The sequence below is a fragment of the Thermobia domestica genome, chromosome 4 (genome assembly GCF_964235325.1).
Source record: "Thermobia domestica chromosome 4, izTheDome1.hap1.1, whole genome shotgun sequence".
Taxonomy (NCBI): Eukaryota; Metazoa; Arthropoda; class Insecta; order Zygentoma; family Lepismatidae; genus Thermobia; species Thermobia domestica.
Window position 1 is genome coordinate 2,633,282 of NC_137457.1, and position 15,800 is coordinate 2,649,081.

At 35.8% G+C, this 15,800-nt stretch overlaps 1 protein-coding gene across 1 annotated transcript; it reads right to left on the reverse strand.

The window, feature by feature from the left end:
• Window positions 1-8: 8 nt before the first annotated feature.
• Window positions 9-15,600, reverse strand: LOC145683610 (uncharacterized). The gene is made up of 8 exons (XM_081754949.1): window positions 15,592-15,600; window positions 11,748-11,884; window positions 10,822-10,888; window positions 7,699-7,864; window positions 6,997-7,187; window positions 5,180-5,345; window positions 2,621-2,760; window positions 9-344 (listed from the first exon to the last, which is right to left on the reverse strand). Exons 1-8 carry the CDS (start codon window positions 15,598-15,600, stop codon window positions 9-11), a joined length of 1,212 nt encoding a protein of 403 aa, XP_081611075.1.
• Between the last annotated feature and the right edge of the window lie 200 nt (window positions 15,601-15,800).

Consider the following 15,800-nt stretch of genomic DNA (forward strand, 5'->3'; position numbering starts at 1 on the left):
TCCCGCCATTACACCTTTGATATTTCAGAGATAAGCGTGTTCACTGAAGGAAAATTCTTGTCGCAGTCATTTTCAATTTTGTACATATGTTTCTGCACAAATGTCCACACCTGTTCCGATTCCTTCGGATATTCTGCATCCAGTACTTGAAACGACTTGAATGTGCTATCGATTGCTTTCAGTGGAGTTTCAACTCTGTAGAGATTATCCTCAATACTCACGTAGAAGGCTTGAGGTTCATCTATTTTTGAAGCGACAATGACGGGCATGGGCTGCACACTACATCCAAAGCGCTGCATCTTTAGATGATGCCTTTCTAACTCTGTTTGAAGATCGGACGCTTCCTGTAAGTCATGTACACAGAATTATTATCACGTTACACACCTATTAACACGTTATCAAATTCCAAAAACTACAAATACACGTATAATTAAAATGAGCTTGTATTTTAAATACGAGGTGCACCAATAATATATATAGCAATCCAATTAAACTGGTACCAACTGTTTTCAGGCATTCTTCTATACTAGAAATGTAATGTAATGAGGTCATAATTGACGCGAGTCACTTCTACGCGATATGAAATGTCTTGAAAACTAATATAGGTTAATATGACAGTATTTCGAATGTATTATTATACCCCTTGAGTTGTACATTTTTAATACCGTTCATTGTGTTTGTATTATCCGATGCAATTAAGAAAAGTTCTGGAAAAATTAAGTAAAGTTCCTTAGAGGAATCTACCTTTTAGTATAAGGTTTGAGAATAATCACAAAGAAAACAATCTGAATTATTGCACTTATAAACTTGACAGTAGTTACGTGAATAGATAACTGCGACATCAATAAAATTGTCCTAAGCTTACACTTAATGGTTTACATTTACAGTAATAAATATTTCAATTAAATGTGGCAAACTTGGAATCACATCCAGACATAAAGTAAGCACGGATATTTTAAAGATAAAATAAATTTAGATCCTGTACGTCAATGACCGCAATTCTTGACGTTACAAATCTCCAGGAAGAAGAAAGAAAAACCTTTGCGGAAATTTGAAAAGCAAGGATGCTACAATATCAATGAATTAGTTTTTAAAATAATGATCGCGAAAAGGTTGGTGCCGTTCCCCTACGTGCTGTTTAGTATTTTTATAAGATTGATATTACACACATATCATTACCTCGAGTATAAACACTTCTTACTTATTTATGCCATAAAATGAAGAAAGGAGTGCTATCATAGTTCCAATATTTGAAGGGTTGAATGAAGAACATTTTTAAAGACACTGGGAAAAAGCTGTTTTGAGCCAAGTAAACATTTTATCCATGACCATAAACATATTTAACCTCTACTTATGTTTCAGAAAGTTTACATAGCATTCACCGAAAGTTTTACAGCATTTTTACGTTTACTATTGTTATTGGAATATAGGGTTTCATCACGGGAACTTCATAAGGCATAAACCTACAGTGGAACCGAAAATACGAATAACATCCTAAAATCCCCTCCCCCTTCCTCCCGGGAAATCGAACGCAGTCGCCCAACAAAGGAGATAAGTGTACTAGCAACGAAGGAGTAACTTTTAGGTCGGCCTTAAGTTCGTCACGTTTGAGGGATGTCGTCCCTCGGAGAGCACACAATCCGAGAGAGGGGAAGCAAGAAAGGAATGGATGGGGAAGGAAGCGGTCTGGGACCTGTGTGTTAGGTACCATCCCGGCATTTTTAGCATCATTCACTGTGTTTATATTAAAAAAAAAACTCACTCAACCCAGGAAAAAACACTCAGGATGATTGGCCTGAAAAAGCTGTTACACTTCTTTGATCGAGTGATCCCACCGGGAATCGAACCCAGAACCGCTCGCACCAAAGGCGAGGGCGTTAGCGACTAATAAATATTGTGTTTTCCTATTTTATGCATATTCCTTTCTATCTACACAACTTAGGTTCACGATATCTTCGTAAGATACAAATCGCGTCACATACACCGATACATGCTTTACTAATTGCATGAAGAAGAGTCATGTATATTGCAAAATATGGTTGATAGCTCACTCCACCAAGGGCGTGCTGTCCCGAGGGAGCCTTTTCTTAAACTTTTTTGTTTCCATGTACCACCAATATGATCCTCTTGATATGGTATGGTAATCATATCAATTGAGTGCACATCAAAGATGGAGCGGGTCAGTGGCTATGGATCACGTGGGGATAATTTTGAGTATACTTTAGTGGATCTTGGGTTACATTTACATGTTCCACTGTTACGTATGACTACCCTAACCCAACAATAACAACTGACTCATTGTAGTCCTCAATATAACACATTCCACTTTGATCCACTCTCGACATATTCGGTCAGTAGGTCGAAGTAGATCAGTAGATCATGGTGACACGTGGTGAGTCAGAGTGGATCGTGGTTTGATGAAAATGGTGTTTGCTTACACAATATTTTTGTTTGAGCATAGCAGTTTTTCCAGAAAAGCTGATTTTTTTTGTTTGTTTGTTTGTTCGATAAGGTTTCGTGCAATGTTCTCCATTCTCCAATCACTAATTAAATGTTAATGACATATTTCGTGGTAATCAAGTGTAGATATTAATACATTATATTACATAATGGTACATACTCTGACATGAAAAAGGAATCCTTGCTGTGCCTCGTATTTGGAAGGTTTCCATAATCCACCTCCGTCTTTCCTTTTGATACACGTGGTCACAGATGGGAAATATCTTCCAAGAAGTATTAATATTACGACTGTTCTGGCATCTGGAAAAGAATGAAATATCAAGAACATTTGTAGGTAATTAATTTACGCTTATACAGCGAGGTCCGGAAGTGGGCGTACCTCTTAATTGGTGTTTTCTGACGGTTTTTGGTTTTACCTACATTTGTTTGGTAACACTGCTTGGCATTGTCTGGCAACATTGCTATCCATTTGTTTTCTGCTTGGTAACAGTTATCAGATCAGTTCCTGGCCGCTGGATTGGAAGAGGTTGTGCATCCAGCTCTTTGCCAGGCCTCCAAGAAGTCCCGATCTGACGATATCAGACAATGCTCCCTGGGCTTTCATGAAGCAACACGTAAGAAACACTCGATATCACACAACGCAGGAATTACGAGCAGCTGTGGAACACGCCTTCATCCTCGTTGACTCCGGAGTATCTCCGCAAAACATCTGCCAGAACTTTGTGCAGAATTCAGTTGTGTTATGACATGGATGGTGATCATACCTTTGTTTACGACTCTTACGACTTTAAGGTAGCTGTGTACAGACATTCTACCATAACTAACACTATACTGTTGAAACTAAAGGGGGGTACGCCCACTTTTGGACCACTTTATACTAATTTATTTGAATGTAAGTGCTAACTTTCTGACTGCATTCATTCTCATACCTGCAGAGGTTTGCTCTGTGATACGCAATGAATACTGTATATTACTTTAAGTCAATAATCAAAGAAAAAAGGAAATTACGTTTTGTAAGCAATGGACAGCAGTCTGAAAAAAAAACACACACAAAAAGTATCATCTTTTGTAACTACACCCAGATTCGGCAAAGGGATAATGCGATGTTTCTTATATGCAAATATTGGGTCCAAATAATGGTGAAAACTAATCTTAATACGATACTTATCTATCGCCTATAAGTACGTGTATAAAAGCTGTACATGAAGTATATTATTTCAAGAACCAAAGGTTAAAGTCAACGTATGTATTTCTCTTTGGGAAGTTGCAACAGATACGGATAAAAAGAGAGAAATTGAATAGCTTAATGAATCAAAATAGACAATTAACAACAAGTTAAAGACTATACGCTGCGGAAAAGTTCTTTCGTCACAAATTCTAAACATTAGTTTCATTCATTGCTACAAAAGGGATTTCATATCTGCTTATTAACCCTACTGAATCTATCTTCTTCATATACTGTTATTCAAGTAATTACTGATTTCAGGGATGTAAACTGGTCACTGAACTCAGTATTTCAGACTCTTTGGGAGATTAAACGAAAAATGTTCAATTACTACACAGCAGTTGAAATATTTCTCGTGATCTGAGCTCAATAATGAAACAAAAGAATAACAGAGCTTTTTTAAGTGCTCGATATGTTGTCGATTTACAATTATCATTTATTTTTCTTCTAGATTTTGATTTATTCTGCTCGGACTTACGACTAAAAGGAGACAAGGGAAAATTGCCGGAGCACCTGTAATTGATCTTTTCTTTGCTTACGGGAGTAGGCTGAACAGTGTTGCGTTTTAATAATTATAGTGAACAATACTTAATGAAATAATAAACAATGTGTACACCATTTCTCCACAGTCAAAACTTACTTCCATGCACTTCGATAAATTTTATTATAATTAGCAATTTTTAAAAAAGGGGGCAGGAAGGACTCGTAAACCTTATTCGCCTTCTGTGCAGATGGTATGGTAAAAATCAATACTGGATAATGAAAGTGTAAGTGTAAAGGCTAATATGGAACAGAGAAACAAAAGAGAACTTCTTCAGAAGGGAATTGGGAGGGGAGGGGATGAGAGTACAATGCTGTGACACTTAAAATGCGTCTTGATTTGTATACTTCAACAAACTTTTCTTATTAGATTACGCAATTTCTAGTTTCTTACTCCGATTATTCAAAGTATTCAAATGTTCTCGGAGGGAGTGACCGCCCCTCCCTTTAATCCGTCCGTGGTGTCATTCGTTTGGCTTTTCGCTACTAATTCAAAATGCTTTCCGAAACAAGTTGTCTTCTTGTGACAGCAGGGGGTGGAAGAAACAAACAAACCGTGAAAGGAAGAAAGAAGTGGTTTTGGGCTCTTCCAGTCCAGACCATTCTAACCACTGAGAAGTGAGAATCACAACGTGATTTTTCTGGTAAGAGCGTCCTTTTTAAAGCAGCTAACAAGCAAACAGATGGTCAGCCCTCTTCCCTCTGCAGCATACTTTTTATTCTCTGTTGCCAAACTTACTGAAGAATATATTGCAATTAATCTAACGCATGTAACGTAAATTGGAGACCGTGGTTGGATTTATATGGGTCTTGTCTATTTGTATTAAAAATTTCAAGTCATTACCTACAATACTTTGTTAGAAATTACCATATTAAAATTTACATGTTTTCAAATGGGAAGTTAGAAACATAAGCGAAGAGGTAGAAGATCTCCTTAATAAGAAAAATAATTACCTTCCCTGATGTTCTCCTGCAGCAAAAGTTCTACTAATGTGGCTCCGTCATTTGTTGTTTGTTTGGTCGTGGTAAGTATATGCTGAATCTTCTTTAAGTCTGCATTCCACGTTGAAAAAAATGTTATATCTTTCCCAGGATATAACTGGCCAAAATCAATGTCGATCTGAAAAGTAAAAGAAATTGTTGTCACATATACCTAACGCTGTTTGATGATATAATGTTCTATGCTTTCTTCTCTTTATACAAAAGTTTGGTAGTATAGTTTTCTTTGAAGTTCATTAAATAATCTTTGTTTCAACAGAGCGTTTTTAATCAAGTTATGAACATCAATGGCATTCACCCCACTATAGTATCCATTTTCAGAAAATACTATGTCTGATTGAAAAAGAAATCCCAAAGTAGGCATGTAAAAAACAATTACTTAGAGTGGAACTGATAAAATACACGCAAATATAAAACAAACTTCCAAGCGCTTTCGCATTTATGGAGTCGTCATACAGGGACGCAAAGACGAAAGTGGAATAAGAAATAGAGAAAGACACAAGGACCGCACCTATACCAACAATGATTTCTCCACAAGGTTCTCTACTTTCACGTATGAGTACTTGACAGCAGTCACGTGATCACATGACCACCATAGCACCTAGCAGAAATATGGCAAAATGAAATGAAATCTTTGAGTTTTACGTCTCACGGTTACGCCGGTTAGGCTAAAGGAGACGGTGATGATGAGAGATGAATGAAATGGTGGAATGAAGAAAGTGGGAGAACCCGAGAAAACCCACGAGCACGGTGTTTCTACACCACAAAGTCCACACGGCGGGAGCAGGGTTTGAACCCGGGACCCCAAGCACCGGAGGTGAACGCTCTACCACTGAGCCACCGCGCCCCCCCCCCCAGAAATATGGCGTAACTCGTCTTACTCTGTATCTTTCTTCTTCCACTTTCGTCTTTCTCTTCCTGCCTAACAAAGCCATAAAAGGTGAAAGCTCTTACAAGCTTTTTTTTCTTTCTTAAATCTTTGCGCGCATGTACTGCACGTGTATTTTATCTAATTTCTGGTAACTGTTTTATACATTGGTTGGTTTTTAATTACACAAAAACGCGTCTTTAACGTAAGCTTACATAATTCTGAACCTTCTGCCGCTGATGCTGGTATATTTGTAAATTAAAATAAACTATTAAATGTTTTCATAGGAACATTATCAACAAGAGTGAGGATGTGGGGCTGATCGGGGAGCGGGCTGGGTAGCGTAGAGGTTAACTTATTGGCATTGTACGTCGAAGACAAAAGATCTATTTTCGGCCCACTCGCACTTTTTCACTCTGATTTTTCATTATTTCTGAATCTATACAGGTTTTGGTGTACTGAAAATCCGGTTGATTTTCTCAGAATTACTAAACGTTCTACCTGCTACAAGATGCACCATCTCGTCCATCAGCTTACTCACAGGAAAAAATTAGAACCGAAAAACTCCGAAACATAGTGCAAGACAGGGTACAACTTCATACACCGAAAAACATTTATAAACTCTCTCGCCTCATGCTAGGTGCTTTTTTTGCAAAGAAAAACTGCCGTGTTCGCAATTTATATATAGCATCAACATAAGACCCTTATGTTCATGATTTTTTTTTAACTCATTAAATTTTGTTACTCGTTTTTTTTTTTTTTTCATTTTCCTTTAAGTACAGTTCGTTCTGTGATACGGAATTACACTTCTATAAAATAATATAAAGGTATTTTCTTTCTTCGGTTACATTCATAAAATAATAATAGAAAGATGTAAACTTCTTAGCAATATCACTACACTTACAAGTGTGTATCCAAGAGGCTGTTTTAAAGCAGGAAATTCCTTGAAGTAGGAGCTGATATCCTTCTTTGACTGAATGTAATTTGCTCTCCGATTTAATGTCGTTTGTTTCCACAGATCACACACTTTCTCCCATGGCTCTATATTATTTCTCAACCACGTGAGAGCTTCCTCGGCAAATTCATCAGTGGACTCTGAAAATAAAGGACACCATCTACATAATTCAGTGTGAAAGAAACGTACATACTCAGTATACGTAAATACATATGTATTAATTTCTAGGACAGAAGTACAAGAAATAATATTTCAATAAACATGTGAAACAGACAGTATTATACTTCTGAACACAATTGTCATATGAGGTGTTCGGAACATGTATTTACAAAACGTCCCGTTAATATATGAAAGCAGTGATAGAGTTTTACACACAGATGAACAGCAGATATACTGATTGCACAAATTCACGGAAATTTGTTGATTTATAATGAAGGTAGTGCCCTTGAACTGTGAATCTGTTGATTGACCATAATACGTGAATATGTGTAACCATGTAAAAAATCGGCACGCATCTCTTTTAGGAAGTTTTGTACCCTTGTCTGAATATAAGATAGCATAAAACACTATGCATCGTGATTTACTGATAAAATTATAATACAGAATTTATGAACATGAAAGCAAATAAATGAAAAAGAACTATGAACGTACCATCTAAATCGACTTCGGTAGAAGTTGTAGCTGCACACCGGTTTCTCAAAGGCAAAACACCACTTTGCCGCAAATACCTTCTTGTGTTGCAATATCTGTCCCAAAGTTTCCCTCTTGCCAAAACCTTCTTCCCTTGAGCAACTTTATAGGGGACGTAGTAAGTATGCTATTTGAAAAACAAATCACTGTTATAATATACAGTCCTGATATCCTATTGCACAACACAAAATTACAATTAAACTATATTATTTCCACAGAGAAACAAAATACATGGAAACCTGTTTAAAACGAAACTTATATAAACCGGAAATTTGCCGAAGATGAATAGTTTTTAGTCCCGGCAACTCTGTCTGATTTGCCATATGGTAAAGATTTTTCTCTTAACTGATTGCCAGCTCGAAACGTAGGGGCACTGTAGTCTGTCTGTCTCTGCGTTGGCGTTACTACTGAACTTCTGTTTTCAATAGTTAAGATCTTTCGGCCGTGAACAAGAATGGAGATAATGTTTCTGTTATTTAAGTTACCTGTTTCCTGTTTTTGTTGATACACACATAAGCACTTTTCTACTGTCAAAACTTTCTTTATAAATTAAAGACTTACTGCTTGCTACTCCGTCATTACACATGCATTTCCAAGAATTCGGTCATTTTTGAAAAAAAATGGTAGAAATTTAGACCAGTTGTTGAAAATTTCCATTGTTTCTGCTGCAGAAAATGTGGTTTCAGTGTGGCGTGTTTGTGTGCCCAGTGTTGTGTACAAATACGGCAAAAACAAATGTTATTGTTACTTTGGAGGACACAATACGATTATTGAAGAGAGAATAAGAGACAATGTTTGTAAAATATAAAGTTCATTTCAAATGTTGCAAACGCAAATTTCCAACACTGAAACCCAGAAAATGAAAACAATCCTTAAAAGGCGGTGAAAATGTAAAGAGGAATGTGAGAGGAAATACATAATAAAATAATACATACTTGTAGTTTCTACTTTAAGCGTCTGTCTTATTCAAATAAGTTCACTTTGTAAATTGAGTTTATGTTGTAAATACATTTTTGTGTTAATTAATCTTTCACCTCAACCATTTTAACCTAGGTATAGTACTACGAGATTATTTTTACCAGCAGTTATTGTTACAGAACTTAACTTTTCGAATTTGCACACAACGGAAAATTATTTTGTTCCTTGACGTTCCGTCTTATACAAGTTTCACTGTATATATATGCTGTAAATTAGACATATTGGAATTTCTTTTTTTTTTTCTGGATTCCTTTAGTACTTCAATAAAATGAGCATTGAAAAATGTATTCTGATAAGTTATGGAAAACGTTCACTTGTAAGTTAAATTGTAAATTTCTCCTTGTTCTGAAGACAATGATAAAATAAATATTAATACAATTAAGTCTAATTTTCAATGGGTGTTCAGAAACTATACCGGCGAAATCGGAAGATGATAGTTAATATAATTCTAAGCAAAAAAGCTTCTACACATATCCGATTCTCAGCGGCCTGACACCTACAGGTTGGTAACAATTCTGTACATTTTTCCAAAACAAAAATGTATTACTCATCCTGTATTTTTTCTAAAGGTCATCTATGATGCATTTGAATGGTGACAGAATGGCCTTTCCAAGGGTATATGGCACGTGACGATAGTTGCGTTGGAAGGAGCCTCATGAAGCTAATTTTCAGAACAAAATATCTTTCTTCCAAGAGCTTCAAGAAACACGGTTGCCAACACTGTCGCCAAATAGGAACGACAAAAAATTACGCATCAACTTCAATTTTTATGCTGAATAATGTCGCAAATTTATATTATATATATATATATATATATATAGGATGGTGCATTTAAAATTTGCCACCCCTATATCTTCGAAACGACTGCGAATATGAGAAAACGCTAAAACACGTCCATCATTATTTTAAGGGGCTTGAATTTTCAGCTATAAAAGATCCCCCTAAACACCCCATATAGCGGTATCTGGAGTCAACTTGAAAATTTTAAATAGCAAAGGGGGTCGAGTGATATATCGTTGGAAAGGTCTCGACAAGAGAAATATTCTACCTAGAGTTTCAAGTCCCTATGTTGACTCCATCTAAAATGGCTCGGGTTCACATTCTTTCCAACGATATATCACTCGACCCTCTTTGCTATTTAAAAATTTGAAGCTGACCCCATGTACCCCCATATGGGGGTACCTGGAGTGGACCGTTTATAGCTCAAGATTCAAGCTCCTTAAAATAGTGATGGACATGTTTTTGTGTTTTCTCATATTTACAGTCGTTTCGAAGATACACTGGGTGCCAACGGACTTTATGGACACAAAATGGGAACCCCCGCCATTTAGGATAGGGTCAACATTGGGACTTGAAACTTTTGGCAAAATATTTCTCTTGTCTAGACCTTTCCAACGATGTATCACTCGACCCCCTTTGCCATTTAAAATTTTCAAGTTGACCCACGTACCTCAATAGGGGGGTACCTGGGGTGGACTTTTTATAGCTCAAAATTCAAGCCCCTTAAAATAATGATAGACGTGTTTTTGCCTTTTCTCATATTCGCAGTCGTTTCAAAGATATAGAGGGTGGCAAATTTTAAATGCACCACCCTGTATATATATATATATATATATATATATATATATATATATATATATACTACAGTATCAGAAAGAAAAATAAAATTGTCCTTATACAATCGAACTACTTTTATTAAAATGAAGAAAGTTTTTTTCTTCCTCCACAACTTCCCTTCCAACTCCACTATCGTCATATATACATCAGTGGAAAGGTACTTCCATTGCCGTTCAAATACGCCATGCGTCATCTCTTTAAAGTACATACAGGATGAGTAATAAAATTTTGTCCTGAACAAATTTGTATAAAATATTTACCAACCTGTAACTATCAGACCGTTGAAAATTGAACATATTCTTATGGGATCATTTTTGCTTAGAAGTACATCAGCTATTATCTCCAAAAGTTGTCAGTATGGTTTCCGAACAATCTTCAAAGAATCATAAAATACTCCACGACTTTTAAATTTTTTCCAGTGAACGCAAAGAAAAACGAAAAATTAGCAATATACAAGAATTCCCTCACCTAACTGAATTTTACACAAACCTTGTTTTCAGACGGAAACAATCGTACAATCGCCTCACTTATTGAAATGAATGACTGTCTACTGATCCTGTAAGACAGAAAATGAAATTTCACAAAGCAATTCCCATAGAAGCTTGAATAAATATTAAGAGACGACGCTCCATTGGGGAGGAAAAAAAAAACACTTGTTTATAAATTTTAAACTGACACACAATCATAGTATTCGTCTTGCGAATAAAATCAGAAAAACACACTGCTGAACAAGACTGTACTTTTAATATAAAAATATATTTACACGTGACGTTTCGATCTTCTAGCCAAGATCCTCATCAGAGTGTACGTCTGATGAGGATCTTGGCTAGAAGATCGAAACGTCACGTGTAAATATGTTTTTATATTAAAAGTACAGTCTTGTTCAGCAGTGTGTTTTTCTGTTTCTTATAAATTTTGTAACACTGGCACTAAAGAAAGAAGTGAATGTTTAGTTTCATTAAGTCAGGCAAATAAATGAACTGTAATATTTAATACAACTCAACGTGTTCCAAGTTACTGTAAACAGTTATTAATCAATCCAAAGGGTGCTATGCAGTCATCAGAACACTTTCAAATTCCAACTGATCCATATTGTTGTGTACCACAATGAGCAACTAACGAATTAATGTGTTTGAACTTTTGCTTTGATAATTTCAATGCATTTTGAGACCAAATTAATCCTAAAAACACAACTACAAACATACTTGTAATATAGATCATAAGTGAAAAATACTGTCACGGTGATAAACGCAATCAATACCGTCGAATATGTGCCATGTGAAAACGAGATTCTACTCGGAATTCTTAGTGAAGACGATAAATGTATAGGACAGCAATTACTTAATATTTAAGACTATTGCATTTACATTATCTTTAACATACGATACCACAAAATTTAACGAAACGATCTGTACCTTTTATCTGCGCCAATATATCGAACGATGACATCTGTTAATAAACTGCGAGCTCTGCTATTAAGATGTCCCAAATTCTTGTGCGTAGATAATACTTCTTTTCCTTGCAGTGAACTATTCAGAATCTTCTGCAAGTCCTAGAACAAGGTACTTGTGATCATAGAATTTGAAATAAAACAAAACTTAAACAACAAAAGCAAAACTATAAAATAATTTGATATCACTTATGTTAAGATCACATAAACGTGAATACGTATAACCAGACGTATTTTATTTCAAAAATTTACAAAAAGAAACTCTTGTTTTCTACGAAAAACAAAAACGAGCATGAGCATGTATGTGTAAAAGTACACATATGTCCCAAATTTCGTCGAAATGGGTGCAGTATTTTTTTTTTTTTTTTTTTTTTTGATATCTGGTGATTACCTGAAAAAGAATTTCATTTTCAACGCATCACAACTTTGACAATTTTTCACATGGAAATTTTATTTTGATGTCACTTGCAATCTTTTCTACCAGAAAACAAATGTTTTAAATTTCATTCATATCTGTTTCGTAGTTGTTGTAAACGAACAACGCCGAAATGCCATTTTTTGTATTCTAGAAGCGTAAGCACTAGTCGATCTACTTTTTAAAGCCTTGCTTGCAGGGCGACCGTCCTGCCTGATAACGTAGAGTTGGTTTTTAGTTTAGCGTCCCTTTCAGCAGCGAGGCTATATGAGACGTGGACCTACTGATTAACGTGGATTCTGTATATTTTTCTCTGAAGGCTATATGTATGCCAAGTTTCAACTTTCCACGTCAACTGCCAGTTCCATTATTTTGTCAGTTAATGGCACGATGAAAAGTTTGAAACTTCCGGCTTTTATCCTAACTTAACGTACGCTCTAATGCAACGTGTGAACCAGATAATTGCTAAGGAGAAGTTCTAGAACACAGGTTCCCCATATAAATTAGCAAGGTTGGTTCCTTTCTGTACCAAAATTTAAATTTTATTTCACAGAATATTGCTAGCGAGCGTCAGCAAGTGAAAGCGGGTTAGAAGACCGCAGGATACGTTGTTTTCTGTTTTTATTACAGCTAAATGGGAAGTGGGACATGTGTTCTAGAACCTTGTAATTTCTATGACGTTTATATTTTCTTCTCGCTTATTACAAAGCTAAGGCATTACTGCCGCATCGCCGGACCAGTATTAGAATCGAAAAAAAGTACCAAAATGTACTGTATACGGATATATTTCGTTGGACTACATTAACTTACATTAGATTACCTCACATTAGGATAAGGGCATAAAAAACTACAGTGCAAAAAACACAAACCAACTTGTGCTAGGTGGCCACTAAGTGCACGAATGCTATCTAACCGAGCCAAGGTAGGGCGGAGCTAGCGGACCAGCGCGGTAGTGCCCCCGAAGGGAGCAGGCGCGTCAGCGACGATGTGTACACGCGTAAGCGAGGGTACTGAAAACATCTGGTTTCCGCAATCATATACATTTCAATAGCACTTGCCATACTCCTCTTCGCGCCACTACATCATAACAACTATATCTCTCCGCGAAATGGTCCATCCGCCTCCACATACAGTGTCGCTTACAACATCAAAAATAACCAATTTCTTCATTTTTACTATTCCCCTTACATGACTTTCACTCATTCTTGCTCATAAACAAACAAACAAACAAACAAAAAAAAAAAAAAAAAAATTAACTGACCCGGCAAATTTTCTAAAACTGTTCCGGTGATACACCAGTTAACCCCAAAGCTAAATAAGCTCCATTTCGTGGGAACAATCACATACAAAATTATTATGAATACTTGACTAATTTCAGTAAACTGTGAGATCAACTAAGCTTATATATTAGTTTCATTAGATCATGGTCCCTTGTACGAAGGTACTGAATGTTTAAACTTAGGTCAAGCTTCAGTACTGCTGAATGGGCTGACTGGTAAATAATTTGTGAACTACTGGTACATCATTTGAGGAATTAGTTGACCTCTGACCGAGTCTGATCGGGTTAGATCACTTCTTGAGGTCAAAACCGAGCACTCAATCCAATCAGCGCCCCACCTTTACTTAGTTTTAAATAGGGACTTTGTTTACTCCACTTTAATTTAACCTAAATATATTTAAAAAAATGAACTGGTTCAAACAAAATATCGGATTTAAAAAGAAAATGGTTTCTGCAAAACCTGTTATTTATGTGCTTTGAAGTTTGACATCACCATCATGAATTAAATTAAAAGTGCAAAGGTGGTGTCACTTAGTGTAACACAAAGAGAAAGGCCTTCTGTAATAATTTGAAAGCGACAGAAGCACACTTAAAAAGCATTAAATCGTAACCTATCGTGTTTTCTTTTTGCTACACATACCTAAACTAGCCTATATAACCATACTTTCGCTCGCTGTCGCTTGTTCAGCATTAATTAGTAAAAATTAAGGGTGAATTATTATTAAAATTCTTGATCCCATCTGTACTGTTTGTAGAAAGTAATAAGGGCACAAAGTATAACAATTAAGGGGTTAAATTCCAAAGTTGGACGTCCGTTTTCAGCAAAATTTTGAAACTTGCACGGAAGATACGTATAATTTGATCGTTTGTGTGCTTGATAATATATAAAGATAATACAACAACACTCTCTCTATTTGTTATATATAATTGGTTATAAACATGGGACTACTAAGCGAGCGAAGAGAACTACCTCGCGCAAGGTAACCGAATAGTTGCATTGTGGGAAAGTAACGAGCATTCATAATATCAATATTGCGGGTAATATACCGAATCGCTGTACGGGATGTGAACTGACAGTGTTGAATTTCGTGAAGCTCCCGTCGAAGGGTACTTCTATTATAGATCCTAACGTAACCTAACCTAACCTACACTTTCTCCCAACTCGCGAAATTGAAAAATTATACATTTTAATAGCTTTTACGCAATTTTGGTAGAAAAGTATCGGACGTCCAACTTCGGAATAAATGCCCAATTAAGTAAAACTCAACGTAGAAATATCAACATAGGACCACTATGATCCTCAAGCATCGAATCGTTCTGCAAAAGCTTAAGCCTCTTCCAAATAGTACGAACTCTCATATTAATAATAACCTTTCTCTTAACTTTTCACACAAACATCTTACAAGAAGTCTTAAATCATTATTATACCTTATATAATTTCATCTGTACATTTTCGGGCTTAAGTTTAGATTTGCCCCTCCAGTTTCCAACCTACGAAAATGCAGTTAAAACATTAAAAATTGTTAGGTTAGGTTAGATTAGGTTACCTGGTAAGACTTTAGTTAGACTAGAACCGTGACTGAAACAGGTTCTAATATCGTAATTCCGAGTAAAAACGGGCTAGAAACTCTAAACTTACCCTCAATTGCGTGAACACATCGTGTCTCTATTTTGAAGTATTTTGATTTGGTGATAATAAAAATAATATTTTGGAAGCGTCATAAATGCTTAATAATACACTATTTCGTACAAGGGACTTTCGTTGCTTGTGCGCAATACAATTCAAATAAACATTTACAAATACATATCTTCAATTTACATATTGAAACTTACTGACTATCCACTTACCTTGAAATTTCATTATTAGGGTTTCTAAACCCCACTCTTTTAAGATATTTTCGTAATTCATATTAACTATAGAATCCATTATGGCGGCTACATGACAACTCGTAAAAGGCGGGATTTCGCATAGTTGCCATAACAAGAGTTTTATATTGTAATAGCCATTCTAACCATAATGCTATCGCTATTTTAGCAATACTAAATAATCTGGTTATATAAACAATATGCATGATATTATTAACCATACTAATATTAGCAATATTTTTTTCTTACCACAGCCATACTAAAAAAATAGGTGTTGTATAAATAACAAATCAGTATTTATACATCAACTATACTATAGTCAATATTAATTTACCAATTAGCAATACTCATCAACAATGCTTTTATTGTCAATTCAGCTATACCATTTTTTAGAGTGTAACTTTGGGGGGCCCATTCAGTTGTGTGTTTGGTTGCAGACAAATGTCTAAGAAAGCATG

Excerpts from the sequence above, each read along its gene's own strand:
- LOC145683610 (XM_081754949.1), bottom strand. Across the intron at positions 5,346-6,996 it reads AGCCTCTTGGATACACACTT|ATCGACATTGATTTTGGCCA; the intron begins GTAAGTGTAGTG and ends TTTACTTTTCAG. Across the intron at positions 2,761-5,179 it reads GCAGGAGAACATCAGGGAAG|ATGCCAGAACAGTCGTAATA; the intron begins GTAATTATTTTT and ends ATTCTTTTCCAG.